At 49.0% G+C, this 25,816-nt stretch overlaps 1 protein-coding gene across 7 annotated transcripts in view; it reads right to left on the bottom strand.

Annotated features, from left to right (window-relative positions):
- RBFOX3 (RNA binding fox-1 homolog 3) overlaps window positions 1-25,816 on the bottom strand; it is a 2,040,484-nt gene that overhangs the window by 95,166 nt on the left and 1,919,502 nt on the right. For 5 of the 7 annotated variants that reach the window (XM_085617449.1, XM_085617452.1, XM_085617450.1 and 2 more), the window contains 3 exons: window positions 20,216-20,269; window positions 10,119-10,211; window positions 9,453-9,513 (listed from right to left, as the gene is read on the bottom strand). In XM_085617449.1, the coding sequence (XP_085473575.1) occupies window positions 9,453-9,513; window positions 10,119-10,211; window positions 20,216-20,269 (208 nt within the window). The remainder of the gene's footprint in view (window positions 1-9,452; window positions 9,514-10,118; window positions 10,212-20,215; window positions 20,270-25,816) is intronic. The other 2 variants (XM_085617453.1, XM_085617451.1) reach the window with 1 other exon arrangement.

The raw sequence follows: 25,816 nt of genomic DNA, 5'->3' as shown, positions 1-25,816 counted from the left end.
TTTTCGTCCCCTCCGGGAGGGGTGTGGAGGAGTTCAGTGCCAGGGCATGTACTGCGCTATAAAGTGTTTTGACTGGGGGACACCTTCAGGGTTCTTGCTACTAAAAGATGGCAGTGCCCGTCTGAAGGGCTGCCCGCTACCTCCCGCTATCATCATGAGAATAGAGAGTAGGCAGTGCCCCCAACTCCCCCACCCCCAAAAAAACCTCACGTGTTGATGTCCTGACTGGAAGTTTATTTCTGTTGCAACCACGGGCACTAATTGGTTAATGCCGAACGAAATGACTGGGGAAGACTTATACAGGTAGAGTACCCTGAGGGCTCTTCGTATAAAAGAGGCAGTACCCGTCTGAAGTGTGCCTGCTGCCCCCCGGCATCAACATGAAACTAGAGAGTAGGCAGCGCCTGAGCACATGCTGCTATAGTCAACCAACTGGAGGGTTGATTCCGTGTAACAACGAGGCACCAATTGGTGTAATGGTGGGATAACTGCGGAAGAAATGTACATCTGGAGCGTGTTTGCATAATTATACACAATTCAAGGACATATAAAATCACTTTTCACAAAACGCATGGTTACTTTAACTAGGAAGAAAATGCTCTACGAAAGGGTTTTGCACGTGCAAATAGTGAAACTAACATTGTACAATGCTAGAGAAGTGAAGGGAGCAAGGCTCCATGGACGGTACAATAAGCAAGTGGGCTGCATGTCACTCATTGTGAGGGCAGTTGGCGTGAGAGGGCATGCACCCTTCCCACCCCTTCAGACAGTGTAGAGGGGGGTAGGCTGGACCCTGAGAAAGAGACTGCAGGAGGTAGGAAGAAGAAAAAACCAGCGCAGTAGCGAAAGCCATAGCACCCGTGCAGGGGAAAGTAACCTGATACTGGAATGCAGCCTACCATGCAGCTGGCACACTGCGCGCCGCTGATGACTGTGCTCGCTACTGAGACACAGAGGCTATGGGAGGGAACATTTAAAGGAAAGGCGGGACATATCCACGCCTTTGGCCATTTGGGTGCTTTCTTTTGTGAAAGTCTTATGCAATGGCCAATCAAATGTGTGGGCGTAACTAAAAACACACGGGAAAAGCTCTAGGGAGTTGGGAGTGCTTACAAGAAGCCTCCCATAGAGCCACACGTGCGTGCTGCGCTAGGCTCGACCTAAAAATGAAGAATATTGGACAATAGTTTCAAAATCTTTTTCAAACAACACAGATACCTCATCAAAGAACACTTTAAAATATACTGTGCTCAAGGTAAATAGAAAGGGAAAATTACCAGAAGCGTCCAGGTGTCCTCAGAGGTCCACCAGGCACCTAACAGATCAAGTGGCTGACTCGCAACTGCTTGGGACTGGAGGGTAGCTGGAGTTTAAATGCGGCTCCGGTTTTTAGCTTTGCAACTGGAAATGTGTTTAAATTAAGAAGAAGTCACGTGGGACCAACCTGGAGGCAATACAAGGCTAAGGCTACAGAGATGTGCAATACCCAGAGCCTTTAGTGATTGGTTGTCCGTGGCAAGAAAAGCTCTAAACAGGACGAGTGGACAGTTATTCCAGCCAGAAAGCACTTCAGGCCAGATCAGATGTTAAAGTTTGGCCTGAGGATGACTTTCACATTAGTCTTAGTCTCTTTTTTGGATCCATTTATTAAAATGCGCAGATTGTGTATACAATGGTCTCCTTGCGCCGTGATGTGGCCTAAGTAACCGGGTGGCGCAACAAAAATCAACTAAATAAATGTGGTCAACTTGGCGAGAAATACCTTCTAATAGCTTCTGTCTGAAAAGAAGTCTCTGAGTGGAGCTAAGCAATAAAGCATTCTGACCAGGCTGCATACTGGTCAGAGAAATAACTTGGGCATTTATAGTTACGTCTGCAAATCAGTTGACAGTCCTGCAGAGAAAACGTTTAAAGAGAGAATGCAACTCTTGGAAAGTCTCCAAACTTCCTATTATGAGATATCCTGGCGGTCTCAGCCCTCTTGAAACAGTTGTGGAGCCTGAAATACAGGCACTGGTCTTACACAGGTTTCCCATCAGCATTCAAATTAACTTGGAACTTGTACCCATGGCAGCAACCTCCTCAGATCCTGGACCACCTTCAAACTGCAGTACTTTAGAATCTCCAGAGACGAGTCCCCCCAATAGACAGGCAGGTGCCCTAGCAGGATTGGTCAAAAATATCCTTCTCTGCAGGTCAAGAAACAGACTCTCTCGGTTCTTGGAATCAAGGCCAAGGAGCAAAGATACACGCACAGTAAGATGCAGTTCTATCAAAGTCCTCCGACAAGCAGATCTGGATTTTATTAGTGTTGGACATGATTATCTTCTTCCAGACTAGTTTTGACAGCCCAGGGACTGGGAGTCGAAGATGGGTCTTTAAAAGGAGATCTAGCATGCCATTGACAGGGGTTCCTACCTCAATCCCTAAAAGGTTCCATTGCTCTACACTAATATTTTTGCTACATTTTGTAGTAGCTCCTATTCTGTGAATGTGCCAAATGGGTATTCCTCCTTAATACCAAATCCAGAATATCGCGCTACCAACAACGTAAGTACATATTTTAGTATTAAGTATTGGCTCACTTTACTTAGCTCCACATCTATGTACCTTGCCGATATATATAACTTCAAGGTACGTAGATTTGGAGTTACAAATACTACTTATTGTATAACCTATGCGTGTTAACCTTTTCGATAATTTGGGCGTCGATATTTTGGTAGCACAATGTTTCTGTGGTTATTGTTTTTACATAATGTCGCCACATAGGACCAAAATCTTCTCATTATTCCTGGCTGCTGAAAATTCAGTGGTGCTGGACACAGCATTCTTGCGAATGAGGCTGCCCATTACCTCCAACTCAATGTTATATTGAAGGCATTTGTTCGAGAAAGCCACCTGGGACTATAGAGCCTCGCACAGTCCATTGAGACCAGAATAAAATCTTTTAACTAAAATATATTGATTAGGAAGCCAAGTTTTGAGTTTTTATTTAAAAAAGAGGGAGGCTGGTTTGGGCACGCAGGGGGTGGGGCATCATATTCCATTTTGTGAGAGTGGTTGTGGAGAAAGCCTTGTGTCCACAAGAGACATACTTAGACCGAGAGAAGGAATAGGTTTTCGGAGCGCAGGTTTCTGCTCGGAGTATTCTGAGAGAATTTAGAAGCTACGGATGAAGGGGTTTTACCATAAGAGACATACTTAGACCGAGAGAAGTAATAGGTTTGCAGAGAGCAGGTTTCTGCTCAGAGTATTCCAAGACAATTTAGAAGCTAAGGACTCAGGGGTTTTACCATAAGAGACATTCTTAGACAGAGAGAAGGAATAGGTTTGCAGAGAGCAGGTTTCTGCTCAGAGTATTCCAAGAGAATTTAGAAGCTAAGGACTTAGGGGGTTTACCATAAGAGACATTCTTAGACAGAGAGAAGGAATAGGTTTGCAGAGAGCAGGTTTCTGCTCAGAGTATTCCAAGAGAATTTAGAGGCTAAGAAAGCAGGGGTTTTACCATAAGAGACACACTTAGACCGAGTGAAGGAATAGGTTTGCAGAGAGCAGGTTTCTGCTCTGAGTATTCCAAGAGAATTTAGAGGCTAAGGCGGCAGCGGTTTACCACAGGCCACTGTAAGCACAACAGACATTGATATGAAGATGACTCTGATGCAGATCTGTAGTCAATGATGGGCCTTTAAATAGGTGCAATATGGCCCCCACCTGGGACTACTGCTGCTGCATTATGTATGTGCAGGAGGAACATACTGGAGTAACATGGAGGATGAGACTAAATGGACTGAGTTGAGTCTCAACTGGATTACAGCGTTAAGGACAAGAACGTTGAAATCGGTGTCCAGGTGAGGGACAATTCCTTCACGAGATTTAGTTGCAGAAAGAAGCTGATGGCCTCTTTGGAAGCCTGGCGTCCAAAGAGAGCAGAATTGCAATACATGCCTAGCTTTTTAAACTGAATTTACAGATGTTGGACGTGGGCCATCTGCCACTAACCAGTGTCCATCTCAAGGGCACTCCAGCACCTTCTGCTGCCACTGCCCCAGAATGCCTCACAGCTCAGGAGGGACAGAGTTTGAGGCAAACACGTGTTTGAACATCTCAAGTTGACCACTGGGCTACTCACTGACAAGTGTCCGGACAGAGAGCTGCCGGCATTCGTCTCCCTAGTCTCTTGCTATGGCGTGAGCTTCACGAGAAGCTGTAGGGTGGTCGTTAGTTTAGACGGGATCATTCAGAGGTGTTGAAAGCTTGAAGCTCTCTGGTCAAAAGAGTGACTAGGTTATTAGTTCACTGAAGCGGGCAGACGCGTGCAATATTCTATATCTTCTTTATAGCAAAACTATAATCAGCATCTCAAATCAGGTTGCAGGTTTGATATCTTCAGGGCGCATCATATTTGGTATTTAGATGGATATCAACTGCTGCCAATCTCGTGAGATCCGGATTCCAAATGAATAAATACCATGTATCCTTCCTTATGAAGAATGAGTCCTGCAGCCAAGCGGCCGGGATCAGTGCCACGGTTGCCACCTCTCTCGGTGGCACTTTTTACATTCCTTTGCTTACGTGTGACAACCTAATGCATTCTCACTGTTATTGTTTTAGTTCGTGTTCATAGAACTAATGAGATTAAGACTCCTGGCAACAACAATGTGTGCAAAGATTAGAAGCCCAGATTTGGAAACAGGGGTTAGGGTGACATGGCATGAGGTGGCCACCATAATCCCTGTAGTTTAGGAACTGCATGCTGGTCACTTTCAACTCGGAGGAAAATATCACCTCCACACTTCATAATGAACCAGGTGGAGCAGGCACAGTGCCAGGCGCATACATTGATCCCCTACCCAAGGTTAAGTATTAATGGTTATTTTATTCTGCTTCACCTTAACACCCTGACAGGCAGGCAAGAGCCGGGCCAATAAGGAGAGCTTTTGAGGAACAAAACAACACAATGTTAGACTATAACATGTGGATAAATCCAGTTTTTCAGGTCCCAATTCAAAGCCAATGTCATAAATCTAGAGGTCCAAATTGATATAAGAGGAAAACTGTCTACACAGGAGGAATTTCCCACATGAAAGAGTGCAAACCTGTGAGGAGAGTCAACCCAATACATTTCCAAAGTAGAAACACAATTCACACCTTACACAATACAAGTTCATGTTTTGAAGGAGCCCACGTTTTGTAACAATCTTAGTTTTCAATGAAAAAGACAATAATTGGATGCACCGAATTTCACGCCCCGTCATTAAGATGTAAGCAAAGCTAACACTGTAACAGCGGGCCTTCACTATGCTGGCCGCCTGGCTTCTTTTCCCCTTCATCGTTGATGCTGGGCTTAGAGGACAGAAAAGAAAAACTTTGTGTCCACCAACGTTTTCTGAGCTTGAGACTTTGCGAAGTCTGTTTTCCATTTCAGCTCAAGAGCCCAGCCACCATTTCCACTCATGTTGTCTTCCTTCAGCCAGTCATCCAGTGACGCGGAGAAGAATAGGCCATGGAGGGCATATGGCATCAGGGCAGTGACACACCTATTTGATACTTTTAGATCCTCCTGGAACTTTGCAACCAGCTCTGGCAACCCGAAAGAGGGGTTGGGCCCTGCAGCACGGGTTGGATATGAATCACCAAGCACAAGTCATGCCTCCCTTTTTACAGTAATGAGCTCCAACCTTTACTATGCTTAGGCTAATGAACATTGGAGAATAGATCCTGGTGGGAACGAATAACCTTGGCATTCTTTTGTATGACGTGGAGCTGCCCAGCTCCTAGCCTATGTACGAATACTCTAAATGCAGGTGCTGCAAAGTTATAGCATGATTTACATGAGGGACTTAATGAAGAATGTCTAAAATAGTGGATCTGGCATCTGTGCCTTCAGGGGTCAAACCTCGCTCATAGGCGCTACGCCCTGGTCAGACATCACGTTGATGGAGACTCCAAGTCTCTGCCACTGGGCTTGCATATCTGCAGTGTTAGCTGGAGCAGCAGCATCCGAATTAGGGTGTCTCACCAACCAGCATGCCTTAGTGGACCAATGGAAGCGGTGTCTGCCCTTCATGCAATATACGTATTATCTATCAAACATGCAAAACACTCCCCAGCTTGCTAGGGAGAAAAGGTATATGGGGAGTTGCAACGCATCCCCTCTTTGTCGGTGTCCATAGAGTAGCAGAACTGTCACCAAGCAACAAATGTTTTGAGGATTTCCTACCAAAGGCATCCCTCAGAAAGTTGCTTCTCTCTAGGTGAAGAAACGGCCTCCATTTAAGAAATCACCACTGCCATGGCCTACTCCAGACATTGAAGGGGGTGAATAAGCTGGCAGTGGAGAGGGGGCATAGACATAAGCATCCTGCCCTACCAGCACGGATCTACAGCATGAATATTCTCTCTCTCTCTCTCTCTCTCTCTCTCTCTCTCTCTCTCTCTCACACACACTCTCCTTCCCTCTCCCTCTCTCCCTCTCTGCCTCTCTTTCTCTCCCCCCTCTCTCTCTCTCTGAATCGGGGCCTGCAAGTGGATACTTGCTACATGAAAAAAGCAGAATCTTGCATGGTGATGAAGCAGTGACAAGGAGCTCTGGGCTCCACGACCTCCAGCCACACACTTCCTTCTGCCCACAGGGAAGGAAACAACCCAAGAATGCCTGGAGCAGAATTAGAGCGAATGAGAAAGCAGTGGTTAGAAAAGAAAGACAGCCAATGCACCCTTGTGGCTTATTTCCTGATTTTGGACCCAGAAGTTTTAAATTATAAGCCTGCTTCCTCAGTTGAGCGAACTGGGATCTTGGACTGAAGCCTTTTTGTTGCATTAGCGGATTGTATTTTTGCCCACAGCTGTGAGTGAGGGCTGGCCTGTAGGCATGGTTGGTCTTCTTGCTGTCATCTCTAGACTTTCGCTGATTATATCAGTGTGCATGTGCTGGTTGGGAGCTTCGTAGAGGCTGGTGATGGCCTTGGATGCCAACTTCCTACATATTTTATGTTGTAATTGGTATGTAATTTCTCCCAGTCTCTGAGGCCTGTGAGCATCTGTATATCACAAATGTCAGGAAACACCAGCCTGAGCCTTGCATTTATGTACGCAGGTTCAAGTGAGGCAGCTCGGCGGCTGCGAAGGTGCAAAGGTTGTGCCTATGCAACGTTTTAACATTTTTTAAAGCTGTGAAATATCTATTAATGTCATACAATTTAGCGATTTTTCAACCAAACCACAGGAGGAACATACATTAATAGGAGGGTTTAAGTTCTGGAAGTCGCTACTGCTGTCAGTGATGGGACGCACTGCTCTATCAACAATGGTCATGCTCCCTGGGCTATTTTACTACTTCAATGCACTCTTGACAGAGGTGCCCAGATGCATTTTGGAGAAACTGGATGCCCTGCTGTGAGTTTTAATTTGGAGTTCATCATCCACAGACAGGGTGGCTCTGCTTAGACTGAAACTGCCCAAGGCAAGGGTGAGCTGAAGGCACCAGAATTTGGGATGTACTACCTGGCAGCACAGCAGCAAAGGATCTCCGAATGGGCGGAGGAAATATATCTGAAAGAGGCGAGCTTGATTAAAGACAACTAACCTATAAACTGCGGACAGCACAAACTCTCTCCTAGCACCGGCCAACGCTATTCGCAACCGCCAGCACCGACTGCCAGTTGTGCATTGCAAAGATTAGGGTGTTATGAAGGTACGCACCAGCAGTGCCCTGAGTAGGAATCCCAAGCACTAGAAGATATTTCACAGCAGCACACCTGCATCCCTGGATGAGGTTAAAGTTGGAGATGGTGGGGGACTGCTATGATTCAGGAAGACTTAAAAGAACAAGCAGTGGCATTTCCAATAGGTCTTGCCAATATGTTTTAGCTATGTTGTCAACTAGTGTGGTTGCTTCTTAGTATGGCTCAAATGTATTGGTGTAAAGGAAGTGAAGTGCAGTGTTCTAAAATTGAGTGGAGTGTAGTTTTATGGAATGGCTTGCCATAAAGTGGACCCTGGGGGAGCTATGGGCGGAACACTACATGCACACACCCCACAGAACTCTCAGCAGCCATTAAAGCCTATACTTTACATAAACTCTCCAGAAACAGGAGGGGTGATGCCACGCGCACTCACAGCACCAGTCCAATTTCACAGAAGTTGGGTAATCCTAAACACTGGCAGTTCTGATGAACAGTAAAGCACCCTCAAAATGGTGGTTCTCTGGGAAGTGTGGGATGAAATGACTGGATACCCTAGCAACAATGATCCAAACATTGCGATCCCACAAGCAGGAGAGGTACCCACTCAGTTCAGTTACGGTGGCAGGTACGGGTGCCCCTGCGAGCTCTGTGGGTGCTGATGATTGACATGGCAGAGGACATGTCTCAGGTTCCGCCGCAGGGACAGAATTGCCAGGTCTGACGTACGAAACAAGCGCTATGTCCCTTGAAAACAAGTCCGAGACATGCTTGCGTTGCCAAAAAGAAGGTCAAAACAAAGCCAACACCACATAACGCAAACAAGTTGTTAAAAAATATACACTGGACAGATGAAAAAGATCAAAACCAGTAGAACGCAACAGGAGCCAATAGAAATGTGCATATTTATCGGCTTTAATGTACAATTTAAAACAAGTGGGAGTTGTGCAACAAAAAGAAAGCAGCGAGGCCTCCCAAAGAGGCCGCCAGGCTGAAAGATGAAGTGTGGCAATTGTGAAGCAGATGCTGGGCTGATCAAGAGAAATGAAACACGAACGCTTGTGTGAAGTGCTCTTTTAGAATTAAAAATAGAAGTTACCAAGCCAGTAATTAAAATGGGACAAGTGGAAGGCTTCATGTAATGGGGTGCTGCTCCGTGGGAGTGAACAAGCAACAAAAAGGAGGGACAAATTGGAAAGATTAACCTCTTGGAAGCAAAGATTTTTAAAGAACACTGAAATAAACAACTGAAAAACAATGGGCGGGCAGTAAGCTCACAAAGTACATACAACATGTCTCGGGCTCAACTTAAAAACTCTTTGAATTGATTGACAATGATGGGCTGTTGAAAGGGTAGTTCTTTTAATAGCAAACATACAAAAGGTGATGGTAGGAATGCTTGCAAATATTTTAAATACTGGTAATTGTGCAAGGTAGCATTGCAATCCATTGTACTTTTGCCCAGTATGCCACCTCAGATTAGAGCGAGCCACATGCAAATCAGCCTTTATCCTGCTCAGAGTTGTAACACAATGGAAAATACCAAAAGCACAATACTTTGGCTCATGGTTTAAGTGAAATTCGTTTTTCCTCTCAACAAGGGGGCTGACTGATGTCTCACACACAAGAATGTAGGTCTATTCATTAAAACTAAATGAGCCTTCATCGTCAGAGGTATTCTCTCAGGTGCAGGACTGTGCTTGGCCACTGACACCAGGTTCACCTGTACAAAGGGGTGCTAGCTTGTATGGCGGACTAAAGGCTGCTCACCGTTCGTGTAGGGGTTCACTGCTTTCTTATTGGTCATCACCCGGGCTGTTGCGTTATTCACCTGAAAGATAGGGGGATTAAGAAGAAAGGTGTTAAAATGCGGCCTCAACAGGACCCATGACGCAGACACTTCGACTCCTCATCTACATGGAAATAGACATGCACTCACTGAGAAAGTATTCTAAAGAGCGTGTGCATTTGTAACACTGGCGGGGCTGGGGCAGACTATCACTAACAAGCGACTGCCTCTGCCCCAGCACAACCAGCTCCCGGTTTCCTGTAAGCACGTTTCCAATGTACATTTCATGTATCGTTTTTAAACATCATAAAGGAGGGGATACCTTCTGCCGCTGGTGTGCGGTCACAGGCTTTGACAACATGCAGTCACTATGAAGAACAGATCACAATCCCGTAGGGAAAGGCATGCATGGCGTGCTCACCACAACACAGGGCTGCATAGGGGCATGCATAGAGCAAAGGAGGCAGCGCCTATTTTCCTCCAGTCTCCTCTTCGATGGCTTTACTTAATGCCTAGTGCCTTACTTCTGCTCAAGTGAGAGCACCACGAGTCGAAGACAGGCAGGGCACTGTAAAGGACACTAAATGTGGCAGGCAGGGCACTGAATGCAGCAGGCAGATACAAGCAGAAACTTATCTGAGAAGCACCTCAATTTTGCGTCCCTCTACGATTGTGCCATTAAGCTTCTCACGGGCCCGGTCGGCGTCCAGGCTTGTTTCAAAAGTTACAAACCCAAAACCCTGTGAGAGCAAAGGAGGGTGGGAGGGGAGTAGGGAAAGATCAAAAAAGGAAGTACGAGGAAAGACAGACACGGTGAGCAAGAGGGAAGGAAGGGAGTGGGAGTGAAATAACAGAATTATGGACGTGAAAAAGAGAAAAGAAGGGAAGGAGTTGGAGAGAGAAAGGGAGGGTACGAGACAACAGTCAGTGATAAGTAAGGTAGTTTATGCATTAGCAGAGGCACCTGGGCTCGCCTACAGGCACCCTGGGAGGTGTCACAACAGGCAAGTACTTCTGAAAGACTGAACTGATGGGCAGGGTCAGTTGCAAGTCACGCTTGTACGGACATGTTGAGAGACCTCTACTTTTCCATAGAGTCGATCCCGCCTCTTAGTAGCAGGGAGAATCCAGGGCTGACACAACACAGAAAAGACTTGTTAAGACTGAGAAGTTAGTAAAGACTGATTGGAAATAAAGGATTCCTGGAGGGTAAAGGGGGTTGAAGAATGGTGGGAGGGAGGAGAGATGAAACAGAAAGGGGTCCCACAAAGCCCATCTCAGGTCTCCAGCAGAGCACCGACACGCAGATTGGGTTCAGGACACCTAGTGCGGAGTGTGAGCCAGGAAGCAGAGCCCTGGGAGCATGCAAACTCTCTGGGAATAGGGAAGCTCATGGCACTGAATTGGGATCCTCACTCAGAAAGCAGAGCCCTGGAAGCATGCCCACCCTTGGGAAGCAAGGAAGCACCGGGCACAGAAGCAGGGTCACTCTGACCCAGCATAGCGTGGAGTCAGAATGGCGAGCCCTAGAAGCATGCCTGCCCTCTAGGGACCAAAAAGGAAGCACAGGGCATTGGATGGGGTTCCTCACAGTGTGGAGTCAGGAAGCAGAGCTCTGAAGTATCATCTTAAGGAGTTTCGCGGCCCTAATTGAGCCATATTTTGTGGCCCCTGTACAAACAAATTTGAATTTCATTACCCAGTTCTTGCTAATTCAAGCATGCATGTTCCACACGATACTAAACTATGTGTTAAACTTTATATGTTGAGCTTTAAGGGGGGTCACACAACAACAGTTGAAATAAGTCTTGCCCAGGACAGCACAAATCCTTAGGATGACAAAGGCTAGAAACACCAATTCAGAGGTAGCGATAAGCAGAGATGAAGAAAGAATAGACACATCAAATAGAGAAAACGTTTGCTTTCCCAGCGGGCTCCTTGGAAGTTGAGGGCCCAGGACAAAGGCCCACTTTGGCCATGCCTTAAAAGGTCTATGAAGCTCTGGAAGCAGGCCCACCCTCGGGGAGCAAGGAGGCACAGGGCATTGAATAGGGCTCTTTACACGGGCCCCGCACGGCGTGGAGTCAAGAAGCAGAACCCTGGAAGCAGGCCCACCCTCGGGGAGCAAGGAGGCACAGAGCATTGAATAGGGCTCCTTACACGGGCCCCGCACGGCGTGGAGTCAAGAAGCAGAACCCTGGAAGAATACCCACCCTCGGGGAGCAAGGAGGCACAGGGCATTGAATAGGGCTCCTTACACGGGCCCCGCACAGCGTGGAGTCAGGAAGCAGAACCCTGGAAGCAGGCTCACCCTCGGGGAGCAAGGAGGCACAGGGCATTGAATAGGGCTCTTTACACGGGCCCCGCACGGCGTTGAGTCAAGAAGCAGAACCCTGGAAGCATGCCCACCCTCGGGGAGCAAGGAGGCACAGAGCATTGAATAGGACTCTTTACACGGGCCCCGCATGGCGTGGAGTCAAGAAGCAGAACCCTGGAAGCATGCCCACCCTCGGGGAGCAAGGAGGCACAGAGCATTGAATAGGGCTCCTTACACGGGCCCCGCACGGCGTGGAGTCAAGAAGCAGAACCCTGGAAGCATGCCCACCCACGGGGAGCAAGGAGGCACAGAGCATTGAATAGGGCTCCTTACACGGGCCCCGCACGGCGTGGAGTCAGGAAGCAGAACCCTGGAAGCATGCCCACCCTCGGGGAGCAAGGAGGCACAGGGCATTGAATAGGGCTCTTTACACGGGCCCCGCATGGCGTGGAGTCAAGAAGCAGAACCCTGGAAGAATGCCCACCCTCGGGGAGCAAGGAGGCACAGAGCATTGAATAGGGCTCTTTACACGGGCCCCGCACGGTGTTGAGTCAAGAAGCAGAACCCTGGAAGAATGCCCACCCTCGGGGAGCAAGGAGGCACAGAGCATTGAATAGGGCTCCTTACACGGGCCCCGCACGGCGTGGAGTCAGGAAGCAGAACCCTGGAAGCATGCCCACCCTCGGGGAGCAAGGAGGCACAGGGCATTGAATAGGGCTCTTTACACGGGCCCCGCACGGCGTGGAGTCAGGAAGCAGAACCCTGGAAGCAGGCCCACCCTTAGGGAGCAAGGAGGCACAGAGCATTGAATAGGGCTCTTTACACGGGCCCCGCACGGTGTTGAGTCAAGAAGCAGAACCCTGGAAGAATTCCCACCCTCGGGGAGCAAGGAGGCACAGAGCATTGAATAGGGCTCCTTACACGGGCCCCGCACGGCATGGAGTCAGGAAGCAGAACCCTGGAAGCATGCCCACCCTCGGGGAGCAAGGAGGCACAGGGCATTGAATAGGGCTCTTTACACGGGCCCCGCATGGCGTGGAGTCAAGAAGCAGAACCCTGGAAGAATGCCCACCCTCGGGGAGCAAGGAGGCACAGGGCATTGAATAGGGCTCCTTACACGGGCCCCGCACAGTGTGGAGTCAGGAAGCAGAACCCTGGAAGCAGGCTCACCCTCAGGGAGCAAGGAGGCACAGGGCATTGAATAGGGCTCCTTACACGGGCCCCGCACGGCGTGGAGTCAGGAAGCAGAACCCTGGAAGCATGCCCACCCTCGGGGAGCAAGGAGGCACAGGGCATTGAATAGGGCTCTTTACACGGGCCCCGCATGGCGTGGAGTCAAGAAGCAGAACCCTGGAAGAATGCCCACCCTCGGGGAGCAAGGAGGCACAGGGCATTGAATAGGGCTCCTTACACGGGCCCCGCACAGCGTGGAGTCAAGAAGCAGAACCCTGGAAGAATGCCCACCCTCGGGGAGCAAGGAGGCACAGGGCATTGAATAGGGCTCCTTACACGGGCCCCGCATGGCGTGGAGTCAGGAAGCAGAACCCTGGAAGCATGCCCACCCTCGGGGAGCAAGGAGGCACAGGGCATTGAATAGGGCTCCTTACACGGGCCCCGCACGGCGTGGAGTCAGGAAGCAGAACCCTGGAAGCATGCCCACCCTCGGGGAGCAAGGAGGCACAGGGCATTGAATAGGGCTCCTTACACGGGCCCCGCACGGCGTGGAGTCAGGAAGCAGAACCCTGGAAGCATGCCCACCCTCGGGGAGCAAGGAGGCACACAGCATTGAATAGGGCTCTTTACACGGGCCCCGCACAGCATGGAGTCAGGAAGCAGAACCCTGGAAGCAGGCCCACCCTCGGGGAGCAAGGAGGCACAGGGCATTGAATAGGGCTCCTTACACGGGCCCCGCACGGTGTGGCGTCAGGAAGCAGAACCCTGGAAGCATGCCCACCCTCGGGGAGCAAGGAGGCACAGGGCATTGAATAGGGCTCCTTACACGGGCCCCGCACGGCGTGGAGTCAGGAAGCAGAACCCTGGAAGCATGCCCACCCTCGGGGAGCAAGGAGGCACACAGCATTGAACAGGGCTCTTTACACGGGCCCCGCACAGCGTGGAGTCAGGAAGCAGAACCCTGGAAGCAGGCCCACCCTCGGGGAGCAAGGAGGCACAGGGCATTGAATAGGGCTCCTTACACGGGCCCCGCACGGCGTGGAGTCAGGAAGCAGAACCCTGGAAGAATGCCCACCCTCGGGGAGCAAGGAGGCACAGGGCATTGAATAGGGCTCTTTACACGGGCCCCGCATGGCGTGGAGTCAGGAAGCAGAACCCTGGAAGCATGCCCACCCTCGGGGAGCAAGGAGGCACAGGGCATTGAATAGGGCTCCTTACACGGGCCCCGCACGGCGTGGAGTCAGGAAGCAGAACCCTGGAAGCATGCCCACCCTCGGGGAGCAAGGAGGCACACAGCATTGAATAGGGCTCTTTACACGGGCCCCGCACAGCGTGGAGTCAGGAAGCAGAACCCTGGAAGCAGGCTCACCCTCGGGGAGCAAGGAGGCCAGGGCATTGAATAGGGCTCTTTACACGGGCCCCGCACGGCGTGGAGTCAAGAAGCAGAACCCTGGAAGCAGGCCCACCCTCGGGGAGCAAGGAGGCACAGAGCATTGAATAGGGCTCCTTACACGGGCCCCGCACGGTGTGACGTCAGGAAGCAGAACCCTGGAAGCATGCCCACCCTCGGGGAGCAAGGAGGCACAGAGCATTGAATAGGGCTCCTTACACGGGCCCCGCACGGCGTGGAGTCAAGAAGCAGAACCCTGGAAGAATGCCCACCCTCGGGGAGCAAGGAGGCACAGGGCATTGAATAGGGCTCCTTACACGGGCCCCGCACAGCGTGGAGTCAGGAAGCAGAACCCTGGAAGCAGGCTCACCCTCGGGGAGCAAGGAGGCACAGGGCATTGAATAGGGCTCTTTACACGGGCCCCGCACGGCGTTGAGTCAAGAAGCAGAACCCTGGAAGCATGCCCACCCTCGGGGAGCAAGGAGGCACAGAGCATTGAATAGGGCTCTTTACACGGGCCCCGCACGGCGTTGAGTCAAGAAGCAGAACCCTGGAAGCATGCCCACCCTTGGGGAGCAAGGAGGCACACAGCATTGAATAGGGCTCTTTACACGGGCCCCGCACAGCGTGGAGTCAGGAAGCAGAACCCTGGAAGCATGCCCACCCTCGGGGAGCAAGGAGGCACAGGGCATTGAATAGGGCTCCTTACACGGGCCCCGCACGGCGTGGAGTCAGGAAGCAGAACCCTGGAAGCAGGCCCACCCTTAGGGAGCAAGGAGGCACAGAGCATTGAATAGGGCTCTTTACACGGGCCCCGCACGGCGTTGAGTCAAGAAGCAGAACCCTGGAAGCATGCCCACCCTTGGGGAGCAAGGAGGCACACAGCATTGAATAGGGCTCTTTACACGGGCCCCGCACAGCGTGGAGTCAGGAAGCAGAACCCTGGAAGCATGCCCACCCTTAGGGAGCAAGAAAGCACAGGCCATTGAATAGGGCTCCTTACACGGGCCCCGCACGGCGTGGAGTCAGGAAGCAGAACCCTGGAAGCAGGCCCACCCTTAGGGAGCAATGAAGGACAAGGCATTGAACTGGGTTCCTCACTCAGGCCCCGCACAGTGTGGGAGTGGGATCACTGTGCGGGGGGAGCAGCAGAGACAGCTTCCTCCAGTGTGGAAACAGCTTCCTGGAGAGGGTGGCCTGTATGGATGGAGTGGAGGCAGGGGGTAGAAACATCTGGCGTCAGGGTGGAAATGGGATGCGATCTCGAGAGGGTGGACTCTGGGGTGGGTGACAGGTTAAGCTCTGGGCTAGAAACAGCACCCCTCCCCCCCTGTTGAAATAGAATGGGCTTTGGGGGTCGGACAGGTAGAAACAGCTCTCTTCAGTGTAGAGATAGAGTGCGATCTGGAGAGGGTGGGCTGTGAGGTGGGGCGTAGAGTGGGCGTTGGGGACAGGGTGGAGGTGGGGGGCTGATAGAATCTATTCTTTCTAATGTGGAAATAGAGTGCGGGTGGGCTGTTGGGACTGGGGGCGGAGGTGGCTTGACACACCATTCTCCTGTGTGGAAATAAGAGTGGCCAGTAGAGCTTGCGCCCTTCACTGGGGGCTCTGAACCACAGCGGGGAGGACAGAGAGCCCCCTCATTTAGCACCGTTCATGGAGCTTGGGAGATCAATGTTCTCCAATCGGAGACACACGGCTCTGAGGAGAATGTGAAGAAAGTTCCCTCACAGTGTGAATAGATGGTAGTGCCCCTCAGAGAGGTGGCCGAGAGGCCTCCCTCAGTGCAGTACTTGAGGTTTATATACCACTCTGAAGATGGCATCTCTGCCAAATGTCTCCTGTACCATTGTGGACCAGAAGGGGCTGGGGCAGGCTAGGGGTGCTACTTGAATACACCCCCCCTTTAGCGTATAGAGGGGTATCGCTAAGGCTGTGAACACATTTATGCTTACAGTATGATGATTTATGAACAACTCATACTTGAGAGTAACTTTACAGGCAACAAACTTCAGACCAACCCCCCAAAAGAACCAAGTAGGAAACAGCCACCCAAATCATTGGTCAGCCGTGTGCCGACACTATCACAGTGGTTTTATCGAAATATTGGCAGTCATAAGTATAAACACTTATGCACAAGCTAAGTCACACACTCAGACATGCACATATAAAGCAGTGGTTTTATAGAGATATCGGCAAACATAGGTATTTTTTCCCCGGGAGTTTTATATACCACGAACTTGACCCAAAGGTATAAGAGCGCTCTACATGAGCACCAGTTGCTTACAGAAGGACACATTCATTTTTTGTTAGGCACAGGGAGATTAAGTGATTTGCCCAGAATCACAGGATGTTGAGCGTCCCTGCTGAGACTCGAACCCGCTTCCCCAGTGTCGAGGTCGACCGCTCTAGCCGCAAGGCCACATCCTCTCCCAATTATAGGTATTAACTCATAAGCACAAGCTCAAGTCGCACACTCAGACATGCACATATTGCACCAATTAGAAAGAACATAAATCACAGAACAAATACATGCATAGACACATAAGCTCGCCATACACAGGCGAGCACAGATTGTGCCAATGGTTAGCTACAGGCAATAACAGAAGTGGTGTGCGTGCGCACACACAAACTCACATCACACACATTGTACCCAAAGGAAGGTGCAGGCAATCTTTGAAGAGATAGAAACACACAGAGAGTCAAGGCAAGGGTTCACACATTTTCCATAGGAAGGTACAGCCAGTCACAGGACAGACAGACAGACACACACACACACCCCCTCCTATGCCACTAACATGGACTGACCATTATCTCATCCAAATGTTTTTCTCTCTTACTTCTAAGACTCCTCCTTATTCCCTATGCGCGTACTATCCGCGACCATGGCAATAAGTGAATGAGACTAATTCAGCCATACACCTCTCCAAGCACCCCCGCTATTCGATGGGGATCTTGAGTTAGACGCCTTTCAGTTTAACAACTGAACGTCTGCAGCAGGTGATGCACCTGTTAGATGCAAATTGTCAGTCAGGTCTCATCCTTCTGCTTCTTGGTTTACACAAGCTTTAGAGACAAGAAAAAGAGATGTAAAAAACGTGAGCGTTACTGGAGAAAACATCATAATCTAACAGACACATCCGTATATAAGGAGGTGCTGAGTGACTATCAGTGGTCTAGTTGTAAGCTCAAGCAGATTACTTTGCTGATCAGATTGCTACTGCCTCTAATGCTCCTAAAGATGTATTTAAAATGGGTAAATTGATCCTGCCTCTCAAAGCTTGCACACAGCTCAGCCCCGGTTCACTCCCACAGAGCTCTGTGAAAATCTTTCCCTTGTTTCCAGGAGAAGATTGAAAAAAATCTATCATCTATTTGGATGTATCGTCTCTGATGATCTCCTGGCGATCAATCGATCATCTGGCACCGTTCTATCTTCATTTGATAGGATCTCATTAGAGGCATCGGCCCAAGCTATATTGAATTGTGGCTCGGGATCACCGTTAGACCATTGCCTTCCTGCCATCTTATCTAAAGCCATGCAAACCATAAATCCAGTAATAAATGATCTACTAAACCGCTCACTTCAACAGGCTGTGGTTCCAAAGCTTTAGACACACGCTCAACTAAATCCTTCACTGAAGAAGGCGTCAGCACACCCTGAGGTCATATCGAATTTCAGACCCATTTCCCTTCTTCCAGCATTATCTGAACTGCTTGAAGAAATAGTGAATGATCACCTTACCTGCATTCTTGAATTAAATAATCTTTCACACGATTCGCAGTCTGGGTTCAGGCCCTGTCATGGCATGCTGTCTGTCTTACTTGAAGTTTCTAAAATTGAGTCTTGTTCAGGGCCATGCAACGATAGTGGTTTTATTAGAACTTCGGCCGCCTTTGACACAGTCTGCCTTCGAATACTGCTACAGCCGCTGGTAAAAAGTGGCATCGGTGGGCCCGCCCTATATGGCTAAAGTCCTTTGTATGGGACCGGTATCGATCTGTTTGCTTGTATCCATTTTTGTCCTCTCTTAAGCCACTGAAACAAGGAGTCCCTCAGGGTTCGACGCTGAGCCCTACACTATTTAATGTTTACTTGGCCCCCCTGCCGAGACCATCCAGCCTCTGGGAGTCAAGGTGGTGTTATATGCCGATGATGCACAGCTGCTGTTTTCTTTCTGGGAGGCTAGCAGTGAATTGCAACTCTCTCTCCAATGCTGCCTCGCTAGAGTGGCTAAGTGGAAGAAGAGCAGCTGCTGAAAACATACTGCGTCCAAACCGAAGGACTGCTCTTTCGATGTTCCCCTTCCACCTGGTCCAGCACATGGTGGCCTCCTGAACTGCGACCCTCTCCCACCCTTGTAGAGGAGGTAAAGGAACCTTGGAGTTAAATTCAATAAGAAGCTATCTCTTGCTTCACAGGTGGAGGCAGTTACAGGTACTCGTTCTGCTTTGAAAAAAAACCTTACAATTTTCTGAAACTATTTCCTGAATCTTCCAGGAAAACGATTGTACCTTCTCCGCTTGCCTCTCATTTGGACTATGCCAAAAGCTTGGATCTTAGCCTTTGAGGTGATCCCTCCATCACGTGCACATTATACGAAATGCAGCTCTGAGGCCTCTGCTGAACATCCCCAGACCGGAATCTATTTTGGGACACCTGAAGAGCTTACAATGGCTCCCTGTACATCAGCGACTTCTTTTCAAATGTCTTATTACTTTCAGGGCATTGCACAATAAGGGCCCACTTATCGGAGGGGCAGAATTCAGGTTCATCACCCTGCAAGATCCCTTAGGACATCGAATGAGTTGGTGGTGGTACCCACAGTACGTCATGCTTGCTTGGGGAGGTGAGGGAGGGCCTTTCTCTTTTTTTAGCACCTAAACTATGACCTACGCTTCCATTCAAATTTCGACCTTACTCTAATGAACTGACTTTTAAAAAAACAACTAAAAACGTGGCTGTTTTAGTATTGGTAAACAGCTTGCCACTTTTTCTTCCCTCCCACGTGTCAGCTAGGAGCGCTGCACATATGCCAGACAGCTGCGAGGTATATAAATAGCTCATTCATTCATTCATTCAAGTCACGCATTCAAGCATGCACGCATTGTGTCCATAGACAGGTACAGCCATTCACAAGACATATATAGGCGCACACCAAGACGGTCACGTCACCAGCTGCAGCTCCTGCACTAGTGGCTCTGTAGGGGCTGGGCTGGGCTACCCACAGAACTATGGGAGGAGTAGCAGGCTCTTTCTAAGTGCGCGTGCTCGTCTCGGGCCGGCCAAACCGCCATGTGCACTTGGCTTGTTCTCCACAGGCTGTTTTGCATAGCCTTGATGGGGTACATGCTCAGCCTCCAGCCCCCGTCTGAGCGCCGAACCATCGTGATTGGCTTGGAGAGTCTGGGAGCCCGGGTGCTTCCGGTTTATTGCGTTGTGGGCAGCAGGATGGAGGAGAGGCGACCGCCGGAAATATACAGACATGCAGGCAATCACTGAGCAGGTATACCTCGCACGATATCAAGTCACTCACTCAGAAGTGCACACCTTGTGTCCATAGGAAGGGAAAGGCACTCACTGAACAGGTATACGCACAAAATCAAGTCATACACTCAGACGGGCACACATAGTGCCTGCCCATAGGAAGGTACAAGCAGTGACAGAACAGAGTTATGCATACACAAACACACACAGGCTCAAGTCACACACTCAGACGTGCACACATTGTGCCTCGGGAAAAGTGCATGTAAAACACCATGCACGGTTATCCCAAGCTCGGAAATACCCCTTGCAACCGGCGGGCCATGCTCGGCTCTGGCACACCCGCCTTGAAAGCACACCCACCGAAGCCAGCGCCTACCTTAGATCCACGCTCGTTAAAGATGATCTCCACGTCTAAGATCTTCCCGAATTGCTGGAGAAAGAAACACAAACAACATACATGACAGTCGGTTTGGGTGACATGGGGTTCGGGCATCTACGACTTTAGCGTTTTCAGGTCTCTCCTACATACAGCTTTTAGCTACATGTTTTGCAGGACCTCTTGTGGACCATACCAGAGAGCATTGGCAAAGCTAATAGGTCTCATCTTGTTTACCTACTGGCTTCGAAAATATTTTTTGCCGAAAATGAAAAAGGTGGTAGACCCAGCTGGTGGGAGCATCATTCTACTGGTGTGCATATGTGGTGAAATAAGCGCTCGCATGCATCACCACACGTGTGCTCCAAAGAATAACACGAGCACCACATCATAAGTCGTCTTAAGGATGAGAATCCACCCTGAACCCCAAGAAAAACAAAAGGGTCTGAACGCCATTGTCCCAGTGTCATTGTCTCAAACATGATCTGGGATATTGTCCTTCTAAGTACTGGAGTGTCCAAAACCCAAAACTAGGGAACAATGCAAGAATATACAGGTAAAGGTTTGGGCTACCAAACCTGGTGAATTGGCGAACTCAGGATCCCTTAAGCCATCTACGTTGGGGTTTGTGATCGACCACTAGGCCTTGAAATATAAGTACTAGCAGTTCGGGTACCCTGGAGAAACTCTTAAAGCTTAATCCCAGACACCAGTTTATTATAGTAACTTTTATAAAGTTTTGCTAAGTTTCATATAAACTTTATTTGGACGATGAAATTTGATTTTGGCTTTGGAAAGTTGGGTACTGGTCGGAGGATTAACATCTGCCCCCCCCGGAGCACCCCAGAAAATCATTAACTGTGTATTCCCTGAAGTGTAACCCAGGTCACTTCCATAGGCTCCAGTGTGCCATTATTTCACACAGTGAACTGCTCCAAGCGCTATCCATGGTGCTGAACTCACCATAGGATAAACCTGCCCTATTGTTTCTTGTGAAATGCAATCAATATCTCTTGAGAATAGTGACTGTCAGAAGAGTGAGAACAGCACAGTGACAAGGAACATTAAAGGTGTAACTTGTTGTCTATTTGTTAATTATTGTGATTTATTCCTCGGACTTTCATTATGTATTGTGTGGTGATTTTAAGGTTATTAAAGTGAGGTTTTTTCAAACTAACATTCCTCTAATCACGACCGTTATTCAGATAATTGTGAAAGACTGTATCTGGTCCCAACCCTCACACCACCTCCAACAAGCTAGGCCGTGTCTGCTGGACAGCTCCCCAAGGTACCCAGGAGATGCAGAGGCTCTTGGAATCCAGGTCTCCATCTTGGACCCAGTATCCTGCATCCTGGTTAGCAGAAAGCACACGCAGTCCCATCTGGGAGTCTGGCTAGGCATTCCCTACATGTTCAACGATTTGAAGCGAGTATGAGAAGCGCTGATAGTTTCAGAAATGTTTCCACTTGTTTGTGGTGTTGGTCGGATTTCCTGCATGTGACATCACCATTAGTATATAGTCCGAAGTCAGCAACATTAACCTACAAAAGTATTCTTTTCACTACATTGCCTACCACAAATCACAAGGTTAAATATATATTTTCCACCGTATTTCAGATTATGTCTTTTTTCTTACTTAACTACGATATTCTAATGCACACTTTCAGAGACCGTCCTAAGAAACACAAACTCAGTGAGAATACGTTTATACTGGCCCAGATTGGTTACATGTTATTATATTGTTGTTAAAATATCGACCTATAGAAACATCACGTGCACAAAATCAAATACTGCAATGCCGTCCAGGTGAGTATATACAGGAAAGTGTGATTTACTGTTCTTTATGCCAAATCCACCCACCACGGCGATAAGAGGGGATCGATATTGTGGATACAGTATTTTTGCAGATCAATAGTTTAACCAGGATAAGGTGCCCCCTAGATTTTGGTATTCAAATCTGGTGAGGGGCAAAGCATTCCTTCCGGAAATACTCCTCACAGGACTACTTCTTGCAGAAATGCCACCAAGATCGGGCGGCACCATCACCTTGGCAGCGCTAATTATAGGTGGCAGAAAAGGATGGAGCAACTGGCTGGACAGCGTGGCCGTCCAACATTACCAACTTGCTCAATGCTTTCATTTGCATCAAGAGTGGACATTTGCAAAAAAATATATTTGGGGGGAAAATATATAAGGGAACGAGGACACTTGAATAAAATATTTTGCTGCCACTAAAAGGGGTGGTGAGATCGGGGATTCGCAGGTGGGAGGGAAGGGGTCGTTATTGTGCGTTTGCATCCGCGATCCATGCGAGAGGCAGCACCGGGGCGCAGAGGCGGGATGGTGGAAATACTACCGGGAAGTGATCCTGGCGAGGACAGGCCGGGCCAGGGGGCGGAGGCAGGCGCAGGAACAGGAGTTTGAGGCTCATTATCTGGCCTGACTTGAAATCGTTACCATGCCAGACTCGAGGCTCCTGTAATGACCAGCAAAGAGTGAACTCTAATTGCTGTCTGTGAGAGCGATATCATTCATTAATACTAATCAGAGCCTGTTAGGCCGCACACCTGGGCTCACGAGACAGACAGGAAGGCCAACGGACAGGGCTAGGGCAGTGCTTAATTTGTATAATTTTTTAAAAAAAGTAAAGGTCAAGGCCCTTGTCAGGAATCCACTTCACTAGCACTTGTCACTCTCAGAGCTGCCAATCACAGTATCAAACACAGCTATTAACCATCACACTCCTACAATTTTGACTATTCCAGGCCCCCGAATCTATAAGAATGGCAAATCTGGCAGGAATTAGTCATTTATAAATGAATGTTGAATTAATAAACAACTGTTGTCGTGCTAGTCTCCAAACTAGTAAAATAGCGCCACCATGTGGCAGACTGTCATAAGTGCAGGTGTTGCAATTTAAATATCGGTGCAAGGCACCAGAAACCACTGCCTCAAATTAAGCGGGCTCGAATAGGGGTGCCTGCTTTCTCCCAGTGTGTACACTCTTCCAGCAGGGGTGTCCCGAGTACCGGTTTCCCTCTCTTGTTCACCCCCAGTTTCTGTGCTCCATGTGCTTATACCCCCTTTCTTTATGGGCGCTCCACCTGCCCTCCACAGTGGTATTTTTACAGGGCAATGCACTGGGGCCCAAGGGTTGAGGGGGCACTGTCTGCCCTGCACTTACTGGTGTTATTTCAGAGTGCATGCCAGGGACTTGCCTTTCTTTCGTTTTTGAGGGAGAGGTACAGAGGGAGTAGAGGATAAGGGAACAATAAAGAAGAGAGAGAGGAAATGGATGAAAGACAAGGCGAGGGTGAAAGAACGAAGAGGAGAGCAGGAAAAGGTGACAGAAAGGGAGAAGGAAATCAGGTTGAATGAGAAAGTGAAAGGAGATAATGATGAGCAAAATGGGCAAGGGAAAGGGAAGAGAAAGTAACCAGATATAAGAAGAGAAGAGAAGAGAAGAAGGAGATGGGGATGAGTGAGAGACTTAAGGGGGAAGAGAGAGATAAAGAAGGGGATAGAGAGGAGAACATTATATGGGTGAAGGAGATGAGAGGAGAGTGGGATGGAGATAGGGAATCAAGAAGGAAAGACAAGCAGAAGGAGGAACTCGGAGACCTGTAAATAACATTAGTGTAGTAGATGCAGGGACGCCTGGATTCAGGGGAGTGATGGGCACGCGGTACCTCATTTATAGCAGTATTTTAAATCAGTCTGGGGTGCCTGGTTTCATTGCTTGCACTAGGGCCCAGGACGCCCATGCTACACCACTGGCCATTTTCCTTGTAATCTTCGTTCAGTAAAGAGGCAAGAAGGGCAGTCTGGGTCTGTCAACTCCTTTGTTTTTTTGTTGCCTTTAATTCATTCATCCATTACATTTGTATCTATATTGGCATTACCCCATGGCTAAAATTCTACAACTTTCTTTGGCTTTTGCTTTTTTTTTTTAGAATACTAGCCATTGGGCGCAGGGCTGTAGTTTTTGCAAAAATCAGCAATCCTTGAACACCCGAAAGGACATGGCACAGAAAAAGATCGAAATGAAAGTGGGTCTGGGGAGAGGTGTAGGCCCTTTTGATAACCCAAGTGTTGACAATTTCGTTTGCTCACCATTAGGACTGATTTACATATAAGACCCAGTTGAGCTCAGGCTCATACACAACCTATTTGTTCCTAGGGATGGGTCGTTCAGTGAAGCAATCGACGTGGCCCTTTGCTGGGTAATGTACGCTTCCCTTGTTGGAGCACCAGCCACATTGAGGCAACTGGGTGGGGTCCTCTGAGGGCAAAGGAAGACAGAGTCAGCTTTTTACTGCTGCCAGTGCTCCCTGGAGATTACCACCTGTTGGGGTTCAATTTAAGGGAAGATTTCCTTATGACAAATGTATGCCTATGCAGTATTCAATACATTATGCCTATTTTGAGCATTCCAGTGCTTTCTTGAAATGGATCTTCTCCCAGGTTTCTGACACTCATCTAGTCATTCATTACCTCAATGACTGCTTATCTCTGGGCCCAGAAGGTTCTGATAGAAGCTCCTGCTCACCGCCGCCTTGTATCAGGCTCAGGGGTAGTTTTGGTGCACCACTGGCAGAAGAGGAGACAGAGGGTCCTCTCACAGCAAGCAGATTTGAAACAGAACATGACAAGATGGTTGACATTCTTAGAGAACTTTAATGATTCCATGTTATGGCGAGGACCAGTACAGTCTAGTTAAGACTTTAGTCTATTCACAGATGCAGCTGGAGGTGTGGTCTTTGGTGCCATATTAGGCTCCAAGTGGTGGGTGTGCCCAGCCTTGGTCCCAACACTGGTTTGATTCAGCTTTAGTGAAGACAATTAGTTTCCTCGAATTGTCCCCCATTTTAGTAGCATTGAACACCTAATTCTTGATGGAATTGACTTGTCCAATTGGCTGATAGCCCTCCTAACAGTGAGAACTTTGTCACAGAGCTGTATGTGGCATTAGGCTCCTCAGGTGGCATCAGTGCCCTTCTTATAGCCCGTGCATTGAGGAGGCCCTTCCTAATGGTAAAGCATGCCCGAATGTTGAAGCCCTCAACAGTGCGCCTTATCTCAGTAGGGAAAAGTGTATTAAGAGCAAACAGGTCAACAGCAAGACTCGACATTAAAGCCCACAGCCCGGAGTGGGAATGCAGCAATGTTACCTGTAATCTGAGTGACTCCTGGAGAGGATGGAGTGGGTCCCAGCAACACCTAAGGCAGGACTATGCTCCCCTGCCTTCTTGCTTGGCTTGGATGCTCATCTAACAGCAGGAGATCTGCATTTCCCAAGCAGAACCATATTTCCCACAAGCTATATCACTCCTATGTCCCTTGGCCTCCAGGAAAACATTTATAGGCAAATGTTGCACCCCTCCAGGGTGTGAGAATCAGGCAGACACATTATACCAACAGTATTGTCATCTTTTGTGGTTTCTTGCGACTGCTGCTCCCCGTCGACAGAAGAATCTCCTTCAAGCTCTTGGTCCACGCACACAAGGCACTCCACAAAACCAGCCCAGCCTATCTCAACAGTCGACTCTCCTTCTACGTACCCAACAGGAAACTACGCTCCGCTGACCACACCCTGGCCT

This window comes from Triturus cristatus, chromosome 7, assembly GCF_964204655.1.
Source record: "Triturus cristatus chromosome 7, aTriCri1.1, whole genome shotgun sequence".
Classification (NCBI taxonomy): domain Eukaryota; kingdom Metazoa; phylum Chordata; class Amphibia; order Caudata; family Salamandridae; genus Triturus; species Triturus cristatus.
Note: the sequence above shows the minus strand (reverse complement) of the source record. Positions and strands in the feature narration are given on the sequence as shown.